General features: G+C 41.7%; 1 protein-coding gene across 4 annotated transcripts in view; it reads left to right on the top strand.

Moving 5' to 3' along the window:
* Positions 1 to 27,937, top strand: part of CEP89 (centrosomal protein 89) — a 133,774-nt gene that overhangs the window by 7,173 nt on the left and 98,664 nt on the right. For all 4 annotated transcript variants that reach the window (XM_073307850.1, XM_073307847.1, XM_073307849.1 and 1 more), the window contains exons 5-7: positions 8,207 to 8,312; positions 11,673 to 11,701; positions 26,520 to 26,574. In XM_073307850.1, coding sequence (XP_073163951.1) covers positions 8,207 to 8,312; positions 11,673 to 11,701; positions 26,520 to 26,574 — 190 coding nt within the window. The remainder of the gene's footprint in view (positions 1 to 8,206; positions 8,313 to 11,672; positions 11,702 to 26,519; positions 26,575 to 27,937) is intronic.

The raw sequence follows: 27,937 nt of genomic DNA, 5'->3' as shown, positions 1-27,937 counted from the left end.
CTCTTATTGAAAATTTGTCCCCAGAGTTTCACTGCTGGCTTATAGAGGTGTTCAGTACAGTGAGTATGAAACTGATACTGTAGAGGGGAATGGCTTGGAGAGCTCAAGTCATGTGAATTATAAACTGGATTGGAATAAATTGGAATATTGATTTTTCTTTGGATGTTTGTGTGTTGTATACATATAAACACACACAAACAACTACATTAAAAGAACATCACTGGTGCAAAATCAACCACTCAAAAATTAGGTAGTGCCAGTATTAAGGTTGCCTGTGCAATCTGAATTCATCTGCCTTGTGTGCACAATGATACAGTTTTTAATTACGTTACAAACTCTCTTTTCCACAGGACATTTACCTCATTTGAGGCACAGAATGAACAGTGATCATTTAATGAGCAGCTGTTTACTGTTTTGTTTTCATTGTTCAATGTGTGGTCTTGGGTCTTATTTACTGTATTGTATTTCAGGGTTTCTCAAACTTCATTCCACCGTGACCTCCCAGGGCAAAAAAAATGACTATACGACCCCAGGAAGGGGGACCAAAGACCGAGCCCTTCTACCCCGGGCGGGAGGGGGAGTGGTGTGGTGGAAGCTGACGGTTCAGCCCTGCACCCCTGAGGCGGGCAGAGACGAAGCTTGAGGGCTTCAGCCCTGGGCGGTGGGGGCTGTAACCTAGCCCTGCCCCCCAGGGCTGAAGCTCTCGGGCTTTGGCTTCAGCCCCGTGTGGTGGGGCTCAGACTTCTGGCTTCCGCCCCAGGCCCCAGCAAGTCTGGCGACTCCATTAAAACAGGGTCACAACCCACTTCGTGGTTCCAACCCACGGTTTGAGAACTGCTGTGCTATTCAAATCTTGTGCCGAATTATTAGTTTCCTTATGGGCTTTTCTATGGAGCTCATCACTGTGTCCAAGTGCTTCACAAACATTAATTTATCTTCACAACATGCCTGTGATGTGAAGAAGTAATATTATCTCCATTTTACAGATAAGGGGCTGAGGCACAAAGAGGTTAAGGTCAAAAGCATCCTCTAATTTTGGGTGCCCAATATGAGATGGCTAGGACCTGATTTTTCAGAGATCTTAGCATTATATAATACTTTGTATGTTCAAAGTGCAGCTCCCATTGACTTCAGTTGCCACTGTGAGCGCTCAGCACTTCTGCAAACCAAACCTCAGGCTATCAAGGGGGACACCCAGAAAATGAGAAACACACAATTAATGACCAGCTGTGAGAAAATTGGTTTGTATGACTTGCCTGGCATCACACAGGAATTCTATGCCAGAGGCAGGGATAGACTTGAGTTCTCCAGCCCAGCATTCAGCTGCCTTAACCATGAGACCATCCTTATTCTTCCTGCATTCCCCTGCCTCCTTTCCTACTTGTGCAACAAATGAGGCAGGGATCTTACAGTCAACTATGCTACCTTGATTCATCTCCAAAGCAGGTCCAGCTTGTGGACTGCAAGAGGCATGGGTCCTGTGGAAAAAAATAGTATTATGTGATTTAAGACTGTATCATAATGTTTACAAACAAGGCCAAATTAAGGTTGGACAGGTAACCTTAATTCTGGCATTTCTTAAACTTTAGTGCTTAATGTCACAATTTCAATTACATTTTTTCAACATAAGAAATTATACAAAAACTAGGTTTTTAAAAAACAACCCGAAACATGGAAATCACATCATATTGATACCCAAATGGCATTATACTGACACCCACATGGGTCATTAACAGGGTTGCAACATTTAGCCCACCTTACAGACCTCTATCATTTGAGCTAACAGAGTAACTGATAATAGTAAGAAGTCATCCTCTCTGTGGACCAGCAATAGAGGGGGATGTGACACACTTTACCATTGGGTTTGAGAGCTGTTTGCTGACAGCAGAGGAATGATGAGACTCTGAAATCTTGGATTCCATTTCAGGCTCTGGAGAGGAATGGCTCAAGTGGTCCCAGACCCTTCTGTCTGTCCCTGCCTTACCCTACAAACTTGACCCCTTCTACCTAAACCATTCCTATCACCTTTCCAATCCCAGATTCTCCTTTGATGCTCCCTCACCGTTCCCAGTCTCCCGCCCCTCTTCCCCACACACACACCAGGACTCCTTGCTCAGCCAGTCTCGGTGTTCCTCCCCATCCCAGCTCCTCATCCAATCTGTTTTTTCCCATCTTTCTGGCCTCCAGTCATCTCCCCACTCTCTGGGCTTCTTATTCAAATCTCAGTCTCTATCCCCCACCTCGCTCCTTTGTCCCAGTTTCTTCTCCCAGCCAGTCTCAGTTCTCCCCACAACCCTCGCTCCTTGTCAAATCTGTTTCCACACACACTCCCACTGCTTCCTAGGCCCAGTCTCTTTGTCCAGCTGTTCCCAGCCTCCCCATTCCTCATTCAGTCTCAGTGCTCCCTCCCTCTCCAGCCATCTGGCTTTGAGTCTCTCCCCATCTCACACACAGTCTAGTCTCCTTGCCCAACCCGTTTCAGCCTTTGTGTTTTGTCAACTTCAATCGCCTTCCCCCATCCCCAAGTCCAGTCCCAGTGTCACCTGGCTTCTTCTGCCAGTCTAGTCCTTTCCTTCCCCCGGTCCTTCCCTTGTCCCCTCTGCATTTGAGTCAGGCAGCTTCCTCCTTTGTGCTACCTGGGTGCCAGCAGGAAATCACTGAGAGAGCAGGAGAGACAGGATCTTTGCTCTCAGTTCCAGTGCCTGAGCCCACCCCAGAATATCTGGAAGCAGCAACTGTAAGGGAAGTCTTGCATTGCCCCTATAGCCCTGGGGTGGAGCGTGCTCAGTCAGTCTGTGAGGATGGTGCATGTGCATTCTGGTCAGCTGCACAGTGAGGAAATTTGGAAATTTTAGCAGTTGAACTTTAAAAATCTCTATTGAGCATACGTGAGCCAGTATTTTTAAGAGACTTAGAATTTGGCCAAATTTAGATGGGTTATCACAGGAAAATCAAAAGACGTGTCCCTCACAAAATGGCTACCCTCTTCCCCCACTCCCAGCCAGATCTAGAGTCCCTCATGAAAACATGAGGGCAATATAACTTGTCAGAGAAAAGGTTGCCTCCTTTTTCAATGTCAAAACATTTTTCCTCTTCATGTTCTCAGAAACAGTTGAAACTTCAGATAAAACTTTCCAATAAAATTCAACCTGAGGCAGGTATCGAGTCTGGAAAATTTCAGCCCAATTGGATAAAGTTTGACAAAATTATGAATAACTGAAAATATGGTTTTATAATGGGAAGTATCAGGCAACCTTAAAAATTGCTTATTTTTATGGGCCTACCTATAGCTGGAGGGACAGTAAGAGTTGGTAGCATAGTTTTAGCCACTCAGGACCCCAAACCTGTCACTAAGGAGGTGTGATTGTTCCCAAGTTACATTAAATCAAATAGCTTCACAGAGCATTTATTAACCAGCAGAAAAAATAAAGCATCCTACTCTTTTAAGGACACCATATACCCACAACTGGGAATTTTCCGCCCTAATCAAGGGTAAAGGTACCTGTCAAGATTTCCCTTAACCGGATCCAAAATAAAAGGACAAAATAGTTTCTCACTTACTGTTTTCCCCACAGGATAGCACAGTTTTCTCCTGGGATCAAGATTTTCTGTACAGCAGATTTTTCATGAGAGTTTTGTTCCAGTCCAGGAGCCTCCTAAACCTCTTTTTCTTCCCAAAAAGGAATAAATCCATGTACTAATACCTTCTGTTTATTTCTTCCTGTTCTAATGAGCCCCAGCTGGAGGATCCACCCTTCATAACTGGTTTCAGAGTAGCAGCCGTGTCAGTCTGTATTCGCAAAAAGAATAAAAGAATAAATGGAGACAAATCAGATGTCAAGAATTATAGCATTCATAAACCAGTCGGAGAACACTTCAATCTCTCTGGTCACACGATTACAGACATGAAAGTTGCGATATTATAACAGAAAAACTTCAAAACTAGACTCCAGCGAGAGACTGTTGAATTGGAATTCATTTGCAAATTGGATACAATTAACTTAGGCTTGAATAGAGACTGGGAATGGTTAAGTCATTATGCAAGGTAACCTATTTCCCCTCTGATGAAGTGAGCTGTAGCTCACGAAAGCTCATGCTCAAATAAATTGGTTAGTCTCTAAGGTGCCACAAGTCCTCCTTTTCTTTTTGCGAATACAGACTAACACGGCTGTTCCTCTGAAACCTATTTCCCCTAGTTTTTTCCTACCACCCCCCCCCCCACTGTTCCTCAGACATTCTTGTTAAACCCTGGATTTGTGCTGGAAATGGCCCACCTTGATTATCATACACATTGTAAGGAGAAAAAGAGTACTTGTGGCACCTTAGAGACTAACCAATTTAAATAAATAAATAAATTGGTTAGTCTCTAAGGTGCCACAAGTACTCCTTTTCTTTTTGCGAATACAGACTAACACGGCTGTTACTCTGAAACCTGTCATTGTAAGGTGAGTGATCACTTTAGATAAGCTATTACCAGCAGGAGAGTGGGGTGGGGGGAGAGAAAATCTTTTGAAGTGATAAACTCCCATTTTTTCATGGTCTGTGTTTATAAAACATCCTCACTGCATTTTCCACTTTATGCATCAGATGAAGTGAGCTGTTTCTCACGAAAGCTTATGCTCAAATAAATTGGTTAGTCTCTAAGGTGCCACAAGTACTCCTTTTCTTTTTCCTTCATAACTGGAAGCCCAGACAGTTTCTTTGGTGTGAGGAAGGCCCCTCTCTCATTTCCTCCACTTCAGGCTGTGAATCTTTTCCTTGCCTGTTTGGATTTGGAGTCATTCCATCTTGGAAAAAAATAATTCTGTTTCTTGCAGTATTTTCTCAAGACATAGTAGGAAATAACTTGTTACCTTGCATATAAAGGTATTTCAGGGAGCCTAATGATCAGTAACATCAAAACTGCTACTTTTATTAATCAAAAGGTAAGCTAAAGAATAAATTTTGTTCCTAATGTATTAGAATTGCCTGAATTTCTGGTAAATTTAAAACAATGTATGCATTGAATGTTATGACTATCATCTCTAGCAACCAAGTAAGTGGCTCTTTTGTGCTTAGACACATTAGGAATTGAAAATATATATGTTCAGCTAGAAAAGTTACAGATACCTGGTATAGAAGGATTCTCTCATTCACCAACAAGTAAAAAACAATCTGCAACTTAACTTGGAAAACTTTTGTTTGATTTACACATTACACCCCATTTCCTGATTCTGCTTTCACACCTCTTTTACACTAGTCCGTCCCCATTGACGTAAGTGGAATTAATTCTGAATGACATTGGTATAACAGAAATAGGAATCAGTTCCATCACCTTTGCTTTATGTAAACGTTGACATCATTTTATGTATATTTCTTAATGCAAGAGAGTCTTGAGTCCTGGCACCAAAGGATACATTCACTAATCGTGGCCATAAGGTGGAGCTGTTTCTATATTTTATGGTTTTTTTATGACAAAATATAGGGTGAAATCAAGTTTAAAATAAAAGAATTGCAGTTTCAAAGTAGTTTAAAAATTTTTACATTTATTTGAAATATATTTTCTGGAAGGGACGCTGTGAAGGCTGGTTGGCCTGAAAGTTGACCTACCAGCTTTTTATTGATGTATAAAAATAGTTAAACTTTACAAAACAGTATACTGGCAAAATTGAACATCAGTTTAGGCTATTCAAAAACCTACATAATGATTAGAAATAGCAGACTCCATTTCTTTAAACTTGAACAACTGAGTGAACATAAAGAAAAGGAGTACTTGTGGCATCTTAGAGACTAACACATTTATTTGAGCATAAGCTTTCGTGAGCTACAGCTTATGCTCAAATAAATTTGTTAGTCTCTAAGGTGCCACAAGTACTCCTTTTCTTTTTGCGAATACAGACTAACACAGCTGCTACTCTGAAACCTGAGTGAACATAGTACCTATTTACTTATTTATTTACTAAGATATATTAAGAGCATCCTTTCAAGCTCTGTGCACATATACAAACAAAAGGATAAATAAAACCAAAACCTCCATCACCCAAAGACACTAAATGATATAGCACATTTTAATAGCACACTTAGCTCATTTAATAAGTTAAGTCCTAATGCAACCACCACCACTAAATAATAATTTGCACTCAACCATTCCCAACCGCATCCTTCAACCCACTCTTCCCTGAAAAGCCTGGGGAAATAGATGAGCGTCTGCAGCAGGCTCTGAAGGCCAAATAATCTGGCCTTTGTCAGAGTAGGTGGGAGGTGAGTTAGAGTCAAAGGCCTGTCATAGAGATGGAGCTGTTAGCTTGAGCATCTTTGCAGATGTTCACGGTGTGCTTCAGTATTACCTGAAGAGACAGGTGGTCCCTCTGATAGTCTGGACCCAAACCATTGAGCGTTTTACAGGTGAAAAAACACTTAAAATTCTACGTGGAAACTAGTTGGAAGCCAGTACAGATCTCAGACTGTTAGTATAATGTTCTCTGTGCTTGTAGCATCACTTAATATGCAGACATCTATGTGCCACACCAATTTATGTTTCCAAATACCTTAAAGTGTAGCCCCATTGACAGTACATTTGAATAATCTAATCTTGAAGTGATGAGGGATGCATAGTCCTCAGAATCAAAATCTCTTTGGGGTTATTGTTTCATCCAGTCTAATTGCAGATTCAAGTGTCAAACAGGAACTGATTTACTGTATGTTATAAAGATTACTTTTTAAACTAGAAGTACAAGAAATACCACTTTTACAAATATTTAAAGCTTAGATACTGCTCCAGTATCACAGTAATGAGCAGATAGATGCCTATGTGAGGAAGTGGAAATTTTTTGTAATATGTTTATGATTCCTATATGTGCCTCAGTTTCCCTCTGTACTTTGCATTCCCACCCAGTGAGGGGCAAAAGGGTTAACACTGCTCTTGGAACAGCACAGGAGATATGAAGTGTATGTGTCACTTCCTTATCTGGGTGAAATGACTGGGTTGTAAGGTACTGGTTGAAATTAACCCAGATCAACAGAGGGTCCAGAAAGTGAATGATCTACATTCAACAGTGAGAAGCAGTGGCAGGCGGGGGTTGTGAACTCAGGTTTGACTGCTCTCACCTGCGGTGAGAAAAGAGAGAGAGAGATGGACAGAGATGGAGTCCATTTGCACTAGCTTAGATGGTTTGGACTATGGCTAACCTTTGCCTGTCTTTGCAAACCTATGGACTTGCAGATTCTGTAGGCTGCCTGCTGTCTCTGGAAATACTCGCTGGGAGTTGAAGGGGTACAGTACAAGCCTTCCATTGGAGTCTGGCGTGGCTGGACGTGCTGCAGGGAGCCAAGGAGAAAGACAGGGTTTGCAGTGCCTGAAGGCCCTGTCTTGGAGGTTAGGGACCTGCCCCTGCAGAACCATGTGGGTCCTCAGGGCCTGGCACACTGAAGGAATCACTCCCAAGGGACTGGTTACAAGCTGAGCATTCACCAGATCCTGTGGATCCATGACAGCATGCCTAGAGACTGAGAGATTGTGAATCGTACAGGAGTTATCAGAAAGACCCCGTATCTTTGATACCAGTAGATTTTTCCATGTTGTGGATTTGGATTTTCTCTGCCTATGAGAGAGAGCAGTTTAACACTCCTAGGGCACATGTAGAGTGCAATTTGGAGCTTTGTGCCAAAATGATATTAAAAATTTAACAGACAGAAAGAAAAGTAACAGAGTAGATGAGAAGCAGCAAAATGCTATGTCTGTGAAAGGAAGCAAAAAATACCCTTAGGTGAAGCAGAGAGAGGGTAGTCAGTGAAAGGGAAGAGAGAAGTGTACGGAGTGCTGGTATGTAGTTGACAGGTAAAACAGCTCAGACAATACAATCTTAAGGTATATTATATTCTTGATTCCCTAAATATGCACACAGTAATTTTATTGAACAGGTTGAGATATATTGTATATATGTTTTATGTATAAACGGTGAGTTTAGATACTGTATGTAATAAGTGAAAGATAAGGTGCTTTTACAGACTTATTAACTGAGCAAAATAGAGGGACTATTACCTTGTTGTGACCTAAGTGATTGTGATTTAAGTATTATATTAAGAGATTTCTGTGCAACAATCATTCTAAGGACTGGTGTGAGCGTTAATGCTATAAATGTGTCACATGCGCTTGCATGCTTGCAAATGTTCATGGTCTGTTTTTAGGATGTTAATATGGTTACTTCTCTGTGATATTTTCATCCAGGGACAGCTTCCAGTATCTCCTAGTGTTGATGTTGATGAGAATGAAATTTCTTCCCATGAAGCTACGTTTCCGATTTTAGTAGACCAGTCAAATATACAAGTGGAAGGTAAACAAACATACTTTTAAAGTGATTTTTTTCTACTTTTTAACCTTCCAGGGTAACTACTAACTATGGTATGCAATCTGTTGCTTAAATCAGCCTCAGTACCAGATGACGGGAGGATAACTATTGTAACGCCTATTTTAAAAATGTCCCCAGCAATGTTCCCTCTAATTTTTAACAGGCCGTGTGCGCAAAAAATTTCGTCTGTGCCACCGCCAAACGAAAAAAAAAAAGACGGAGTGCCGCCACCGAAGCAAAAAAAAAAAAAAAAGCCAAAGCTGGAGTGCACGGTGTTTCTCTGTGTGTGCGGGGTTTAAGATCTATGTGCACACGCGCACAGCTTAGGGGAAACAGTGGTCCCCAGAGGTGATCCTGGCAATTACAGGCCTAACTTCCATAACATGCAAATTGTTTAGACTACAGTAAAGAATAAAATTATCAGACACAGTGATAAACACAGTGTGTTTGAGAAGAGTCAGTAGCTCTTTTGTAAAGGGAAATCATGCCTCACCAATCTATTAGAATTCTTTGGCCAGTCAGTAAAGATGGACAAGGGTGATCCAGTCAATATAGTACACCTGCACATTCAGAAAGTCTTACAGACAAGGTCCCTCATGAAAGGCTCTGAAACAAACTTAGCAGTCATGTGATAAGAGGGAAGGTCCTCTCATGGCTCAGAAACTGGTAAAACGATAGGAAACAAAGGGTAGGACTAAATGGTCAGTTTTCACAATGGAGAGAGGTAAATAGTGGGGTCCCCCAAGGATCTATACTGGTACTTGTGCTGTCAGTCTATTCATAAATGATCTGGAAAAAGAGGTGAACAGTGAGGTGGCAAAATTTAAGGACAATACAAAATTATTCACAATAGTTAAGTCCAAAACTGACTGCGAAGTTACAAAGGGGTCTCGCTAAACTGGGTGACAAAATGGCAGATGAAATTCAGTGTTGATAAATGCAAAGTAAATAAATAATCCTAACTATACATACAGAATGATGGGGTCTAAATTAGTTATTACGACTCAAGAAAGAAATCTTGGATAGTTCTCTGAAAACATCTGCTCAATGTGCAGCAGCAGTCAAAAAAGCTAACAATGTTAGGAGCCATTAGGAAAGGGCTCGATAATAAGATAGAAAATATAATGTCACTATATAAATCCCTGGTATACCAACACCTTGAACACTGTGTGCAATTCTGGTCGCCTCATCTCAAAAAAGATACATTAGAATTAGAAAAAGTGAGAGAAGTACAACAAAAATGATTAGAGGTATGGAACAGCTTTGAGGATTGGGACTGTTCATTTTACAAAATAGATGACTAAGCAGGGATATGATAGAGGTCTATAAAATCATGAATGGTGTGGAGAAAGTGAATAGGGATGTGTTATTTACCACTTCACCTATCACAAGAATTAGGGGTCACCTGAGGAAATTGATAGGTAGCAAGTTAAAAAAAAAAACATAAGGAAGTACTTCAAACAATGCACAGTCAACCTGTGGAACTCATTGCCATGGGATGTTCTGAAGGCCAAAACTATAACTGGGTTCAAAAAAGAATTAGACAAGTTCATGGAAGATAGGTCCATCAATGGCTATTAGCAAAGATTGTAAGGGACGCAACTCCATGCTCTGGGTGTCCCTAAACCTCCAACTGCCAGAAGCTGGTCCTGGATGTCAGGGGATGAATCATTCAAAATTGCCCCGTTGTGTTCATTCCCTCTGAAGCATCTGGCACTGATCAGAGGTAGGATTCTGGCCTAGATGGACTGATCTGACCAGTATGGCTGTTTTGTCTTCAGTAAGGCCAGGATCTTTACCCAAAACTTTGCCTTCATACAAATTTGTATGATCTGAAACTACCTATTATGTGTCAGTCCTTTTATGCAGCCCTACTAAATAGCCATCCCCAAAGACTTCAGTAAAGCCTTTATTACTTTACTGTCTTCTTTATTTCTCCTATCATTAACATTTTTCTGCCCACTGAAGAGCTTTCAGTTTTAATGCCTACTATTTCAGTGACTGTTTAGGTTATGTGACTCCTTATTTTATTTACTGATATTGAGCAATCTGTATTCCTACAACAGCAGTCTAATCAGCTCTTTAGAAAGAGCTGAGCCAGTCACCCAATTGGCAAGAAACCTGTTTCTCAGTAATAACCCTACTTAGAATATCAACTGCTGTGGACATCAGGATTCATTAAGCCATGACTGCTCTAATACTAAATCAGAATGCTATATTGAAGCAGGTGGATGTCTTTTTGTGAACTGTTCAAATCTGAAACATTTGCTTCTGAATTTTTCTGTTGTCCAGGGTCTCCTGGACAAGGTTGTACATGATGGGTGAAATCCTGGCCCCCTTGAAGTCAATGTATTACCATTGGCTTTAAAGAATCAGGAATTCACCCTAAAGTTGTAGGCATGTTAATATCAGTAACTTTTTCACACATTTCATTTAATCAATCAGGTCCTTGTGACTTGTAGGACTTGCAGTCTCCAGTGGATCCCAGGGCTTTGTTGTATTGCTGTTGCATGTGTGCTCAGTCCCACCGAAGTCAATAGGAGTCGTGTGTGTTCAGCAGTAACAGGAAAGAGCCACCAGAGTTTAATTTTCTCTTGCTCCTAGTGCAGAAAAAATAAGATTTTGGTGTAAGTTTGTATGTTTTTCTGTGGGAGCAGAGTCAAAGGAGTATTCGTTTGGAGGTCAGGACTGATAACACACAAAATGTATTTTGCAGTAGTTTGTATTTCATTGCTGCTCTATGATTGAGCAAACATTAATGTCAAGAGTTTCTTTGTATCTGCATTTCTTACAAGAAAATGTATTTCTAGTTATAAAATGGGTGTTGGAAGATATATGTCTAATACTGGAGTTTGTGTTTACAGTAGTATTATTTGTACATTCTCCCTATCATACATAAGGGATTCCCATAGAAGTTATATGCAGGAATCAGAGGTAAAATCTTCCCTACATTTGAAACTGAAGCAGTTTTAACTTGTATATACCAAACATGCTCTGTTTTCATTTGATATCTTTTTGTTCAATGTTCCCATTTAGCATCTTATAAAATAAGTTTTTTAGGGGGAATTTAAGTACTTAGGAAGAGAAGGGACTAACAGCACTTTCTTGAGCTAGCCATATTATTGTCAGTTGATATTATAATATTATAATGTTGATATTATAATAAAATGTCTGGATTATAATGGCAGAGGAGTTAAATTATCTAATCTGTGCACTCATTTGGGAATATTTGCTTAATGTGGCCTGCAGTAGGTTTGCATTTCCCTATAGTCTTATGATTTATGGACTTGTAAAGATTTTTGTTTTGAATTGATTCAAAGACCATCTTTTTTTTTTCCTTAACAGAAGATGAACCTCCTGTTTTGAATGTAAAGGTAAGAGTTTGGTGAAGGTATTGATTACAATGCATTTTGAAATAAAGTGTCATCCGTGATTGATGATTAAGAATTGCTCTGATGAGAATTATTTTGTTGTCACCAGGGAGCCTTTTACAATTGACCTACAGGTTAATTGTGATAATCATTTATTCTGAAAGATCCCAAAGCACATTATATGGACGGTCTCTATATAGGGATCATTCACCCTTTAGTGAAATGCAACCACTGTTGAGGTGGAGCACAACAGCAATGCAGGATGCAGAAACACTACATAACAGATTCAGACAAGCACTGAGGAAGAAATAAGGGGAATTTAGGGAGGTAGCATATAAAAACAAGAGACGCATGTAAGTGGTAAAGTTCAGAATCTGTTCCAAGCTTCAACAAGGTTAAGGGGATTTGGTGTTCCAGTTGGGCCATCCCTAATAATAACCTGAGCTATATTTTGGCCAGGACACTGGGTTTAACAATTCCTACTCTTGTGGAAAGTAATGTAGGCTCAGTGTCCCATAATTACCTTGCTGGGACATTGGTTTACTACCAGTGGAGGAAGTGAGTGCCCCATCAAACCTCCAGTGTTATAATTTCTTCTTTGGGTGCTTGTCTGTATATATTCCACCCCATGCACTTGAGATTGGATTCATTTAGCCAGCAGTTTCATTGGCAGTTACGATTGTGCTTTGAGTGTCCGCATGTCTCCAGCTGAGTGCGCAAAAGATGGGGCAACCCCAGCCACCTTTCAGCCCCTTCTCACCACCACTGGCTATACAAGTCAGAACTGGCAGGGTCCGAGTTTCTTCATTCACTGTGCTGACTGTTCTTTGTTATGTAAACGGTAAATATGGGTACTTAGCAGTTAATCAGTCGTTAGTGCTACACAGTAATTCACTCCTTTGTTTATCTGTAAGTTAGGCCCTGTTGCGGGGTACATCATTATGACTGAACACAAATCTCCAGGTTTTAAAAATTGTCCTTCATATTAGGCTGAAATGCCTCTCAATGATGAGCACACCATTTGTTGATTGTGTCTGGGTGAGAGGCACATTGCAAAAAGATGTGCTCTCTGTAAATTATTTTCTAAAAGAACCCAAAGAGCTAGGAAATCTTATCTGAAAATGCTCCTGCTGAAAAGGTCAGTGCATCCTGCGGAAGTGTCAGGAGTAAGGTCCTGCAGCAGTGTCTTCCGTCAGTCTACCAGGTCAGCCAGGCTGCCTGATGGACATTCCTGGTTGATTGACTGAGGAACCTAGCAAGCCGGTTCTTAAGCCAGCAGCAGTTCTCTGGCTGTTGAACGCACATGTCTGTGGATTCTCTGCCTCCCTCTGCTTACCTCATTCCAAGACCTGCTCCTGCTCTGCTCCTCCACTTCTTGAGCCTAGACCTTGCCTTGCTCCCAACCTCACTTCAGCCTAGACCTGCAGTGGCATTCCCCAGGGTACAATCTGGACTGCTGAATCTCCTGAGTTCTCCAACCTGGGATATATTTTACACTGCTTTATTGGTGAACAGCCACCCCTGGCCAGTTAACACACAGCCTCCAGCGTGTAACTAGCTCCCAGCTGCACAGTATTAAGTGTTACTGGCTAGCCATTCGTGAATTACACTGCAGAAGAACAGCAGCAGATTCTCTAGTCTCAGATTTTCCACCAGAAATGTGCATCTTGTGTTGTCCGGCACCTTACTGAACAATGCAAGCTCATATAAAGTCCATCATGTCATCAACAGAAAATGATATGCACCAGCTGTTATCCCAAATTGAGTTTCCCAATCTGAACACACTGGTTTGATAAAACAGTGAAACACATTTATTAAGTACAGAAAGAAAAGAAAGATTTTAAGTGACTACAAGTAATGAAATACAAAAGTCAGGATTGGTTACAACAGAAATAAAAGATAAAATGTGAGCTAAATGCCTAACTTAACAAGCTAAGTACATTTAAAAGCAAAAAGATTTCTCTTACCATAAGCTTACAACAGTCTTTACTGGCTGAAAAGCCTCCCAGCCAGGACTCCCCCTCCCCCAAGTTCAGTTCTTTGAGCGTCGTTGATGTCACGAGCAGAGATGGAGGAGAGAGGTCAAGCATTTTTCTCCCCTCTTTATAATTCAGTTTGTTGTGCTACAAACATCCTAGCTGAGTCCTGGTGACAAACAGTGCCTTGTGGATGTGAGGTTCGAACCATTATTCTGAGGAAATTCAAATTTCTTGTTCATGCCTTCCCCCACCAGAGAATTGTTGCATAACTAAGTGATAGCCCACTTGACTTTGTTGATACCTGTCTGGGGGTGCCAGTCTTTGTCTTTAAAGAATTGGTTTGGGCCTGCCTTTTGAACTCTGGAATGTGTTACAGCAATGTTATACAGTAGAAACTTATAACTTTACATACAATATTGATACACATGTTTAACCAGGATAATAACATGCAGCGGATGATGAATTTTTAAATGATGCCTCAGAAGGCATACTTTGTACAAAATTTATCATAGTCTTGTAAAAGTTGTGAACTTAATGGTATAGACTGTCACCTGCCCAGCACCCAGCCTTGTTCCAGTCTTGTCACTGCCTTGGAACCCACCCTGCTCCTGCCTTCCCTGACTCCAGCTAATCTGGTTCTGACCCTCAGCCCTAGTTCTGTCTCAACTCTTGGCTCTGGCATTTGAACTCTGGACTTTGGTTCTGACCTCCAGCTCCGATTCCTGGCTCTGACTCTACTTTGACCTTAAAAGTACTCCCATTGTGTCCTTAATTTGTGAAGTCAAAGTAAATGCTTCTAAAAAGCCATTCTCCTTGTCTGGTAAAATCTCAAGGGTTCAGAGGAGAAAGGAGTACCAAGACCACACAAAAAATAGACCTTACTCTTCTTCACCAGGTCCTTCCTCAGGGAGCCATAAATCCTCTTGAACCTCAGGGGAAAAGGTAGCACAAAGCCCCAGAAGGGTTGATCTGGCCCCTGGTAAGGCACGAGTCACCGTGCCTCAAGACCAGCTCCCTTGATACCACTTACATTGCCCAGTATCATCCTCCAGGTCCTGAGGCCCCTGGTACCATGTCTCTGGTACTGACGCCATCTACTCACCTGTCTTCATGTTTGGTGCAACAGATTTGGTACCAAAATTATATATAGCCTCAAAAGACTTACTGGTTGTTTTGGTACTGGGATCCCCACTGTTGCAGTGCTGAAGCTTCCTCCTTTGGCATCGACTGCTGCTCCAGTATGAGAAATGAGGACATCAATGGTACTGACCAGAGCATCATCTGAAAGTGCTTTCAGCACACCAGCTGATACAGCCTCTCCTCATAGGGAGGACTATTCATTCTCCTCAGGTACTGAGGGCATTAGAGAGTCTTCTCTGGTTTGTTCCCTAAGATCCAGATATTCAGGGCAATTTACACCTGAGAGGGAATGATGGGATGAATTTTATTACTCTAGGCATTGAAGCTCAAAGAGGCTCAAAGTACATGCTGGTATCATTGCCCTTGGCCGTAGCCCTTACTACCTATCAATAGCCTTGCACTTATTGGGCTCTGTGAAGGATTCACTATGCTAGAAGACCAGTGTCTGCTTCTCAAATCAGGACTAGTTCCCTTTCTCCACTGCACAAGGCGGCTTTACAGCCAGCTCAGTCTGTTCCTGCATCAACTGAACAGGCTAATGGTTCAGATGAAGAGAGTCTTAGTCAGAGGACCATCTTTCACCAGCTCATATGTCCCCATCATTCCTGGATGAGGCTATACTTGTTGAGTTATCTTTGTCAATGAGTATAGCCTCAACAGATGACAAGATGTTCCAAGACTTGTTAATCAGAATGGCTAACATGCTGGAGCTTCCAGTTGAGGTAGTTCAGGAAAAAAAAAATCACACAAGCTTCTGCTCATCTTGCACACCTCGGTACCTGGACATCTTGCAATACCCATCAGTTAGGGACTTTCAGAGCCAGCTAAATTGCTCTAGCAGACAGCTGTCTCTCTGGTGCCAATATTGATGAGAGCAGACCATCACTACCAGGTTTCTTCCTAGGATTTTGGGCATATCCCACACCAGGTTCAATAGTGGTGACTGCATCAAATGAGAGATCACATTGAAATAACACCAAAAGACAAGGAAAGCCCCCCAAAACAATTTATTCTGATGGAAAAATTACTTCACATCATGCCTCCAAATGAGAATCACCAACTACCAAGACCTTTTGGTTAAATATGATTAACTGAAGTGGGATTCAATGGTTAAATTTGCCAAAAGCCTTCGTCAAGACAATAAGGAAGATTTTAAGTTGCTCTTCACTGAAGGTCAGCTTGCAACATGCACATGCCTCCAAACAGTGCTTTGTGCTTCAGAGGGCGATCTCAAGTGTTACGAAGAGATCCTCAAAGAATTTCAAGTAGCAACTGAGGCTCTTGCATTTAGCACTCTTCAGTGCTAAAACAGTTGAGGCCTTACACTGAAGGACTTGCAAAAGTACATCAATCCTCAGCCACAGCATTTACTCCCAATATAGGCACCTAGAAAGTGTCAAAAATTTCTGAGAAGGAAGTAATTTGGATCCACCACAATATCTGCTTATTAGTCTCTCTCATGATCCAGGCAGCAGATTTGACTTCTTGTTTGGGAGTGGTATACAAATTCTTTTTGATCTTCCAATTATATCCCCTCCATATGGGAGTTACTTGTTTCATTGTGGGGTGTGGAACACTGTCATTAAAGCCTACTGAGTTCTGGAAATCTTGGCTGTTCCATTCAGTTCCAGACCAAGGGTACTGGAGCCCTCCCAAAAGATGTTAGTGATAGATGTCTCCACACTAGGATAAGAAACCCATTTGGACAATCTTCAAACACAGTATACTTGGACTTCTGGGGAAACATGACTCCACATAAATGTCTTTGAGCTAAAAGCCATTTATTGGGCATGCACAGCTTTCTTCCTGCTTCTGAAAGGACTGATAATTCAAATCATGATGGACATTCCATGTTTTATATAACAAGCAAAGGGGAGCAAGATTCATTCCCCTATGTCAGGCAGCTGTATATCTATAGAACTTTTGTATCCACCATAGCAGTACATTTGTCAGGATTACAGAACATAATGACAGATCACGTCAGCACACAATTTTCAAATGACCACAAGAGGTCAGTAACAACATAATCCAAGACATTTCTAAAGTGGGGTTATCACACCATATACCTCTTTGCCAACAAAGAAAACAAGAAACATAAAAAGCTCTCCTCCAGAGAGGAAATAATTAGGGATTCCTATCTGATGCATTCGTGATAACATGGCCCCTGGACTTTGTCACATTTTCAGGGCAACTGTACCGATATTCCCCCTTGTGATCCACCAAGGGCACGCATTTTAGGCATTGGCTCTCATGGGCAGAGACTTGTGTCTCACTCCTTTCTGACCAGGAGTGTTAAGGCTGCACAGATCCATGCCTTACAATGTGATAGCCCGAGCAAGCAGACTGCCTAAAAAGCCAGCACCTGTGCTTTGCTTTCTCTCTGAGGAAGCTATGACCATTATATTGCCTGCAGTTGTAAGTTACCATACAGCTCCTTCTAAGCAAGCACATTTATTCTTAAGGTAAATGCATTACAGAGAAAATATGTTGAAAACAGTAAAACAACCTAAAAAGCTTACCTGAGGTCATCCCAACCTCAAGTTCTGGTAGGTGCCAGTCCTTCAAAACCGACAGCTAGGTTTTCCCAGGGTTACAGGTTCATCTGTCTTAGAACCAGAACAACAACTGGCCTGATCGGCCGTTTCTCTATGTAGCTCAGGTCTTTGATCTTGGCCTTTTATATTAGGTAATCACCAGACAATGGTGTTCTCTTCAGGGCGTAGTTACAAAAGGCTGGGTTTTTGCATAACCGTGGTTGGGGAATTTGCATTAACTTTTCCCTAGGGATTCCTTAGGAAATCCAAATAATTGTCCCAAAAGTTCATACCTGTGTGGTACGTTTTCAGTATAGTCTTTTGAACTCCCAGGTTCTACATCTCTTCACATTTTCCCTCTTAAAGAGGTTACGTACAATCCTGTCCCACAATAAAACAAACTTAATACAATAAGGTCTTTCAAGAAATTGCCATATCTTTCACAGGTCTGATGTACACTTATTCTCCCGTTCCATTAATCCTGAGGCTTCTCAGAAAGCCTAGGCAGGACTCAGCCAAAATGATCATAGTAGCTCCAGCATGGCTGACAATTCTGGTACTGGGACCTAAACAATCTCCCCATCCAAATTCTGATACGGTTGCCTCTTCAGGCAGACATAATATTGCAGAGATGCAGTCAAATCTTCCATCCCATTCTACCTACTCTGTACCTCACAGTATGGATGCTGTCTGGCTGATCTCTGTGGAAAGATACAGTTCATCTGAAGTACATAGTATCCTAATCCATAACAGAAGACTCAACGAGGTGTGCTTATGCAGCTAAATGGAAGAAATTCACTGTCCAGGTGCAATAACGGCAGTATCCCCATCCTTGTCACAGATACCAAACATACTGGACAACCTTCTCTCTTTAAAGAACTCTGGACTGTCTGTGAATTCCCTGAGGATCACCTAGCAGCCATCTCACTAGCAGCAGTTTTTCACTCTCCAATTCAGGGGTATTTCATATTTTCACACCCTACGCTGGCTAGATGTTTGAAAGGCTTTATGTGGGTATGTCCCTGTCAAGGTTCCTTCCCCACTCTGAACTCTAGGGTACAGATGTGGGGACCTGCATGAAAAACCCCCTAAGCTTATTATTTTTACCAGCTTAGGTTAAAACTTCCCCCAGGTGCAAACTATTTTACCTTTTGCCCTTGGACTTTATTGCTGCCACCACCAAGCGTCTAACAAATATATAACAGGGAAAGAGCCCGCTTGGAAACGTCTTTCCCCCCCAAATCCTCCCAAACCCTACACGCCCTTTCCTGGGGAAGGCTTGATAAAAATCCTCACCAATTTGCATAAGTGAACACAGACCCAAACCCTTGGATCTTAACAATGAAAAAGCAATCAGATTCTTAAAAGAATTTTAATTGAAGAAAAAGTAAAAGAATCACCTCTGTAAAATCAGGATGGTAAATACCTTACAGGGCAATCAGATTCAAAACATAGAGAATCCCTCTTAGCAAAACCTTAAGTTACAAAAGGATATAAAAACAGGAATATACATTCCATTCAGCACAACTTATTTTATCAGCCATTGAAACAAAACAGAATCTAATGCATATCTAGCTAGATTACTTACTAAGTTCTAAGACTCCATTCCTTTTCTGTTCCTGGCAAAAGCATCACTCAGACAGAGAGAACCTTTGTTTCTCCCCCCCTCCAGCTTTGAAGTTATCTTGTCTCCTCATTGGTCATTTTGGTCAGGTGCCAGCGAGGTTATCCTAGCTTCTTAACCCTTTACAGGTGAAAGAGTTTTTCCTCTGGCCAGGAGGGATTTAAAGGTGTTTACCCTTCCCTTTATATTTATGACAATCCCCTAGTCGTTGAGGCTCACCCTCCTTGGGATCTAAATATTGTACTAATGGAGTTAATAGGCTCACCTGTAGACCCATTGGCAACATGTTCCCTGTTTTACCTTTCCATTAAAACAGCTTTCTGGTAGCAGTAACATTGACCAGAAAGATAGAGGAGATACAGGCAGTCATGGCAGGACCCCCCGTGTGATGGGTTACCTCCCACTCCAGGGTGCCACCTGATGTACTGGAGTCCCAGTGAGCCCGCCTGTTCCACCAGTCTGGGCTCCCTCATCCTGTCCTGCTGTGCCAGGCCCTCAAGCCTTGTGTAGCACACACACAGGTAGGGACACACCCTATAAACCCAGGATTGTAGTGTCTTGCGCTGCACAGAAAACTGGCATTTCTTTCACAGGCCAGACACCTTTTCCAGCCTGGGCTCAGCTCTTCTCTCATCTCCCCCTGCCCTTGTTTTTCAGATGTTCTCAGCAGTCATCCTGGGCAGGGATTCAGTGAAGAATGAGCTCTGATTAACTCACTTCCCTGCCTTAAATAGAATTTACATATGGCGGGAATCCTTTGTTTCCCAGTTTGGTCCCCACCACCTATTAGTGGAAAAATACTAGTGGGCCAAGATGGGATCCAGTACCAGGTGACATTGTTGCCGGCACCCAGTGCCAAGAGGCTAAACAACAGCTGAAGTTGGTTCGTTACCCAGTGTGCTACACCCAATAATCACAACGGGGTGGAGAAGCAGAAAAGTTTATTTGAAGCTTCAAATAGGTACAGGGAGATTTGAATCTCAAATCTTGTACACAGAGCAGGAAGTTACACAGGCTTTTATACATCCTTTTTCCCAGCATACTTATCCAATAGCAAGCTGCCCCAAGTATCCATATAGCCAGCCAATCCAGTTCCCAGCTAGTTCCCTGGTTCTCTGTATCATTTATTAAACTATACATAAAGCTGCTTTATTCAGCATTGTTCTTCCATATCTGCCCTGTGTGGCCTTGCTTAGTTTCAGGCAGTCTGACTCTGCAACATATTGTTGCAGATTCTCATCATAACTGCTGTGTGTGCCTCCAGGCGGGGGGGGGGGGGGCAAGGACACTTGGGCCTAGTATGCAGAGCTGCTGCGAGTGCCTCCAGGCGGGAGGGGGGGCCAAGGACACCTGGGCGATCCCATGATCCTTCAGTGACAAAGCAGTATCCCAGGAAGCTTCTCAGGAAGGTGAGAGATTAGCACCTTCAAAGTCCTATTGTTCTCCCTAATGGCCCATTGACTAACCAGCCAGACTGATTGCATTTTGTCTGGTGTCAGAGTAACAGCCGTAACAGAGTAACAGTCTCTACGTAAAAGAATAAATGGACACAAATCAGATGTCAAGAATTATAACATTCATAAACCAGTCGGAGAACACTTCAATCTCTCTGGTCACGCAATCACAGACATGAAGGTCGCTATCTTAAAACAAAAAAACTTCAAATCCAGACTCCAGCGAGAAACTGCTGAATTGGAATTCATTTGCAAATTGGATACTATTAATTTAGGCTTAAATAGAGACTGGGAGTGGCTAAGTCATTATGCAAGGTAGCCTATTTCCTCTTGTTTTTTCCTACCCCCCCCCCCCCGATGTTCTGGTTTAACTTGGATTTAAACTTGGAGAGTGGTCAGTTTGGATGAGCTATTACCAGCAGGAGAGTGAGTTTGTGTGTGTATGGGGGTGGGGGGGATGTGAGAAAACCTGGATTTGTGCTGGAAATGGCCCACCTTAATTATGCACATTGTAGGGAGAATGGTCACTTTGGATGAGCTATTACCAGCAGGATAGTGAGTTTGTGTGTGTGGTTTTTGGGAGGGGGGTGAGGGGGTGAGAGAACCTGGATTTGTGCAGGAAATGGCCCAACTTTATTATCATGCACATTGTGTAGAGATGTTTCAGAGTAGCAGCCGTGTTAGTCTGTATTCGCAAAAAGAAAAGGAGGACTTGTGGCACCTTAGAGACTAACCAATTTATTAGAGCATAAGCTTTCGTGAGCTACAACTCACTTCCTCAGATGCATATCGTGGAAACTGCAGCAGGCTTTATATATACACAGAGAATATGAAACAATACCTATTCCCACCCCACTGTCCTGCTGGTAATAGCTTATCTAAAGTGATTTCCAGCACAAATCCAGGTTTTCTCACCCTCCACCCCCCCACACAAATTCACTCTCCTGCTGGTGATAGCCCATCCAAAGTGACAACTCTTTACACAATGTGCATGACAATCAAGCTGGGCTATTTCCTGCATAAATCCAGGTTCTCACATCCCCCCCACCCCCATACACACACAAACTCACTCTCCTGCTGGTAATAGCTCATCCAAACTGACCACTCTTCAAGTTAAAATCCAAGTTAAACCAGAACATCTGGGGGGGGGTAGGAAAAAACAAGAGGAAACAGGCTACCTTGCATAATGACTTAGCCACTCCAAGTCTCTATTTAAGCCTAAATTAATAGTATCCAATTTGCAAATGAATTCCAATTCAGCAGTTTCTCGCTGGAGTCTGGATTTGAAGTTTTTTTGTTTTAAGATAGCGACCTTCATGTCTGTGATCGCGTGACCAGAGAGATTGAAGTGTTCTCCGACTGGTTTATGAATGTTATAATTCTTGACATCTGATTTGTGTCCATTTATTCTTTTACGTAGAGACTGTCCAGTTTGACTAATGTACATGGCAGAGGGGCATTGCTGGCACATGATGGCATATATCACATTGGTGGATGTGCAGGTGAACGAGCCTCTGATAGTGTGGCTGATGTTATTAGGCCCTGTGATGGTGTCCTCTGAATAGATATGTGGGCACAGTTGGCAACGGGCTTTGTTGCAAGGATAAGTTCCTGGGTTAGTGGTTCTGTTGTGTGGTATGTGGTTGTTGGTGAGTATTTGCTTCAGGTTGCGGGGCTGTCTGTAGGCAAGGACTGGCCTGTCTCCCAAGATTTGTGAGAGTGTTGGGTCATCCTTTAGGATAGGTTGTAGATCCTTAATAATGCGTTGGAGGGGTTTTAGTTGGGGGCTGAAGGTGACGGCTAGTGGCGTTCTGTTATTTTCTTTGTTAGGCCTGTCCTGTAGTAGGTAACTTCTGGGAACTCTTCTGGCTCTATCAATCTGTTTCTTTACTTCTGCAGGTGGGTATTGTAGTTGTAAGAAAGCTTGACAGAGATCTTGTAGGTGTTTGTCTCTGTCTGAGGGGTTGGAGCAAATGCGGTTGTATCGTGTATTGTGTAGAGAGTTGTCACTTTGGATGGGCTATCACCAGCAGGAGAGTGAATTTGTGTGGGGGGGTGGAGGGTGAGAAAACCTGGATTTGTGCTGGAAATGGCCCACCTGATGATCACTTTAGATAAGCTATTACCAGCTGGACAATGGGGTGGGAGGAGGTATTTTTTCATATTCTCTGTGTATATATAAAGTCTGCTGCAGTTTCCACGGCATGCATCTGATGAGGTGAGCTGTAGCTCACGAAAGCTCATGCTCAAATAAATTGGTTAGTCTCTAAGGTGCCACAAGTACTCCTTTTCATTTTGTCTGGTGGGCATTCCCCAGGTGCAGATATTTTTGTAATTGAAACATAGTCCATATTCCTAACTTCAGATACAGAAATTATACTTTTATACAAATAGGATAATCATATTCAGTAAATCATAATCTTTCTAGTTGTACCGCACGTGACCAACCTTGCACAGAACACATCTTAGTTATGCCACATTCATATCAGAATATCTCTGAAGAATATGGGGCATAGGGTCACACCACATATACAATTTTTCATAAAGAGAGGGTGTCATTGAAACATCAACTGCAGTGATTCCTGACTGTAACTTGAATCTAGTCATCCATCTACATATTTTTCCCTTAAAACTACATTCAGATAAAAGGTGAGGTTTAGCTTTTCACCATAGATGGTCTTAGAGCCCTTGCTTTCTATATAGATAGAACTAAGTCACTGAGACTATCCGCAAGATTATTCATAGTTTATGGATACAGGGCTAAAAGACAGGTAATTTCAACACAGTTTCTGACTGGGTTTCTGCTTGTATCTAGCTGTATTATGAATTAGCAAGATAGATCCATCTAGGAGACTAACAGCTCACCCTACTGGGGCACGATAGAGCGAGCACTACTACTGGAGCACCCTCCTGTGAGGAACGCTCCCATATTGGAGATAGGTAGGGCAGCTATTTGCAGTGCAGTACATATCTTCACTGAGCATTATCCTGTAGTGGAGGTATCAGGATCTGATGCTAATTTTAGTGGAGCAGTCTTACAACTGCTATTTAGGAAGACTCCTAGCACTCACCTTAAGTGATCTAGGTCACTGCTTCTGAGTTACCAACTGTAATATATAAGGACAAGCACTGAAAGAAAAGGAAATGTTTACTTACTTGCAGTAGGTGTGATTCTTTAACATGTATTGTCCATGTATATTCCACGACCCATCTCTCTTCCCCGCTATATGAAGTCTGATAACACCTTGATTCTGTATTGGCAAAGGAACTGAGAGGCTGTTGGGATTGCCCCTTTCTTTATGTCCTTAATAGGAGGCATGAGGACTCTCAGGTCAGCCCCCAAAAGACTGCTGGCCAAAAGAATCCAAACTCAAGTGCATTGGGTGCATGCACACCCACCAGTGAAATATATATGGACAACAAATCCAGAAGAAACACAGCTACTGTAAGGTAAGTAACTGTTATTCCTGCAGAATCTACAGGCAGTCTCATGATCCAGCCCTACTCTGCTTTGCTTCACAGGATCACAGCACGACTTAGGGAGGCTCTTGTACCTTCACCAGCACTTTGTTGAGTAAGGGAAGCAAATTCAGATTTTTTTAGCTTCCTTCTCTTCCCTGTATAGGAGTTCTCCACTCAGAGTACACTCAAACCTATTTATAGTAGCCACCAGAAGACTCTAGATGTTGTCTGCTATAGGACAAAAAAATCCAACAACTGTATGCCCTGACACTGCACTTTCATTTATACACTTTTAAGTATTATACTGATATTTAAATGAGTAAAGAAACCATTATTCTCTGTCAACAATTAAAAAGTTTAACATATTTAATCTTCCTTTTCATCTGAAAAATATCCCTAGTTTGGAAGCAGTTTTCATTTCCGATTGCCTTAGCAAATTGACTATAATGCAATTTACACAGTTGGAAAGATGGGTGGCCAGAAATGAGTGAAACAGGTGGCTGCTTACTACTTTGTGAGGTATTATGAAGGAGGTGGGAACTCTCACAGATTTAAAAAAAAAAAGCCCTTGAGGAATTCCACCATGATTTCAACAATTTCCATCCCACCATCAGCCTCAGCCTGGACCAGTCTACACAAGAGATCCACTTCCTGGACACTACAGTGCTAATAAGCAATGGTCACATAAACACCACCCTATACCGGAAACCTACTGACAGCTATACTTACCTACATGCCTCCAGCTTTGATCCAGACCACACCACACGATCCATTGTCTACAGCCAAGATCTACGATACAACCGCGTTTGCTCCAACCCCTCAGACAGAGACAAACACCTACAAGATCTCTATCAAGCATTCTTAAAACTACAGTACCCAGCTGCCGAAGTGAAGAAACAGATTGACAGAGCCAGAAGAGTACCCAGAAGTCACCTGTTACAGGACAGGCCCAACAAAGAAAGTAACAGAACACCACTAGCCTTCACCTCCAGCCCCCAAATAAAACCTCCCCAGCGTATCATCAAGGATCTACAACCTATCCTGAAGGACGATCCCTCACTCTCATAGATCTTGGGACAGGCCAGTCCTCGCTTACAGACAGCCCCCCAACCTGAAGCAAATACTCACCAACAACCACACATCACACAACAAAAATACTAACCCAGGAACCTATCCTTGCAGCAAAGCCCGTTGCCAATGCTGTCCACATATCTATTCCGGGGACACCATCATAGGGCCTAATCGCATCAGTCACACTATCAGAGGTTCGTTCACCTGCACATCCACCAATGTGATATATGCCATCATGTTTAGCCTGCAGAAGAGAAGAATGAGGGGGGATTTGATAGCTGCTTTCAACTACCTGAAAGGGGGTTCCAAAGAGGATGGCTCTAGACTGTTCTCAATTGTAGCAGATGACAGAACGAGGAGTAATGGTCTCAAGTTGCAGTGGGGGAGGTTTAGATTGGATATTAGGAAAAACTTTTTCACTAAGAGGGTGGTGAAACACTGGAATGCGTTACCTAGGGAGGTGGTAGAATCTCCTTCCTTAGAGGTTTTTAAGGTCAGGCTTGACAAAGCCCTGGCTGGGATGATTTAACTGGGAATTGGTCCTGCTTCGAGCAGGGGGTTGGACTAGATGACCTTCTGGGGTCCCTTCCAACCCTGATATTCTATGATTCTATGTGCCAGCGATGCCTCTCTGCCATGTATATTGGCCAGACTGGACAGTCTCTATGCAAAAGAATAAATGGACACAAATCAGATGTCAAGAATTATAACATTCAAAAACCGGTTAGAGAACACTTCAACCTCCCTGGACACTCGATTACAGACCTAAAAGTCGCAATTATTCAACAAGAAAACCTTCAAAACCAGACTCCAATGAGAAACAGCAGAACTGGAATTAATCTGCAAACTGGACACCATTAAATCAGGCTTGAATAAAGACTGGGAGTGGATGAGTCATTACACTAACTAAAAATTATTTCCCCATGCTAATTTTCCCCCATACTGTTACTCACACCTTCTTGTCAACTGTTTGAAATGGGCCATCTTAATTATCACTACAGAAGTTTTTTCTCTCCTGCTGATAATAGCCCACCTTATTTGTTTGGTCTCATTAGAGCTGGTATGGGAACCCTCATTTTTTCATGTTCTCTGTATAGATCTATCTGTTTATCTTCCTGCTGTATTTTCCACTACACGCGTCTGATGAAGTGGCCTTCAGCCCACAAAAGCTTATGCTCAAATAAATTTGTTAGTCTCTAAGATGTCACAAGTACTCCTCGTTCTTTCTGCTAATACTTAGTTTTACAAATAGGTAGACTGATGCACAGAGGTATTAAACTGACTTGCAGCAGGGGTAATGGAGGCAGTGACAGAGGCTGTCTCTATTTAAAAGACCGCACTTCTCCCTTATACTTATGGTTTCTTTTGTCATTGGTTTAATATGACAAAATATTCATTACATACAAAGAGACTAAGGGCTACAAAATTATAATGATAAAACTTGGATCTTAAATGTTTGGTAAATAATGTAATTTCTGTATTGATGGTGAGGTTGTTAAAATAGAAAAGGATGACTGTTACAGCAAATTATCTCACATTATTTTGTTTATTTGCTAGGAGCAAAAACTGGCAGTTGAAAATCCACTAAGCGAAAAGCCTCCACCATCCCCAGGTACTACTCTGTGTTGAACATAATCCCTAAAGTGAGGGGTTTAGAATAAAGTATATTAATACATTTTTTCTGCTGTTACACAAAAAGCAAAAGTTATATATTTGAGGTACAAGAGATAGAATACTCAGTGACATACAAAAGCAGTAACTCCAGGCTTTTTCTTCATGTGAATTATTTATATTTGTTTTTATTTTCCAAATATGAATAATGTGAATGAATTTTGGCTGAATATGATTAATTTAGGTAAAGATCACAGGCACTGAAGATGATTTCTTTTCATAGCATGTCTGCTAATAAATTAAAGGTTAGTGTTGTAGCCATGTCGGTCCCAGGTAGGAGAGAGACAAGGTGGGTGACGTAATACCTCTTTTTGGACAAACTTCTGTTGGTGAGAGAGACAAATTGTGAAAAGCTCTGTGTAGCTTGAAAGAGTGATCACTCTATATCTGATCCATCAGTCCTCATCCTCAAAGGAAACCTGCATGACACTTTCAAAAGATGAGACTAGGAGCTTGAATTCAAAACTTTGCTAGGCACTAAAAAATCATGTATTAATAAAGACACTATATTTATGGTTTATTACAATAATCTGTAACCCAGTAACCCCTCCTTTTGGCCTATGACTCCAAAGGCGTTAACATGCCACTTCACCTTGAATGGTGTCTTAAATTCTGTGTTAACTACTTATGCTAAACGATCCGTTTGATCTTGTATTTAGGTGTGACACTCTTAATACCTTTCTCAAACATAAAGAAAAGCTTTGTGTAGCTCGAAAGCTTGTCTATCTCACCAGCAGAAGTTAGTCCAATAAAATATGTTACCTCACCCCCATTATCGCTCTAATAAATTAAAGAGTCATCGTAGGTGTCAGGTATAAAGCATGATATTTGCCAGACTTCCCAGTGGGAGGTCAGGAACAGAAATAGCTGTTAACAGAATATAAAGCCAATAGAGAAATATGGAGAAAGGAACTTGGAATTAAAGAAATTTCTAATACCTAAGCATCGTTATTTACCTTATGAGTCTTGGGAATCTTCATCTTTGTGACATGCTCTAGGAGATCTGAATGAAAGGCAATACTGTAACATTTATCCTTCCCCTTCTCTCTAGTCACCTAAGTTTTGAGAATTTTACCAGTGTACTTGCACCAATGTGATTGAAGTGATGTAAATTACAGTAATGCAGTACATCCACACATGGCATTGCCTTCTGCTATTGCAGAGTCTATGGATTGTTGCATCTAACCAGCAATTCCAGGCACAGCTCCCTGGATCTCCTAAGGAGGTGTATAATGTCTATGGTATATTTACACATGTTCAAATTTATTATTTTTTCTTTTGTTTCCTTTGAAAGGTTTTTCCTA

This window comes from Lepidochelys kempii, chromosome 12, assembly GCF_965140265.1.
Source record: "Lepidochelys kempii isolate rLepKem1 chromosome 12, rLepKem1.hap2, whole genome shotgun sequence".
Lineage (NCBI taxonomy): Eukaryota > Metazoa > Chordata > Testudines > Cheloniidae > Lepidochelys > Lepidochelys kempii.
This window is presented reverse-complemented; position numbering and strand designations above follow the sequence as displayed.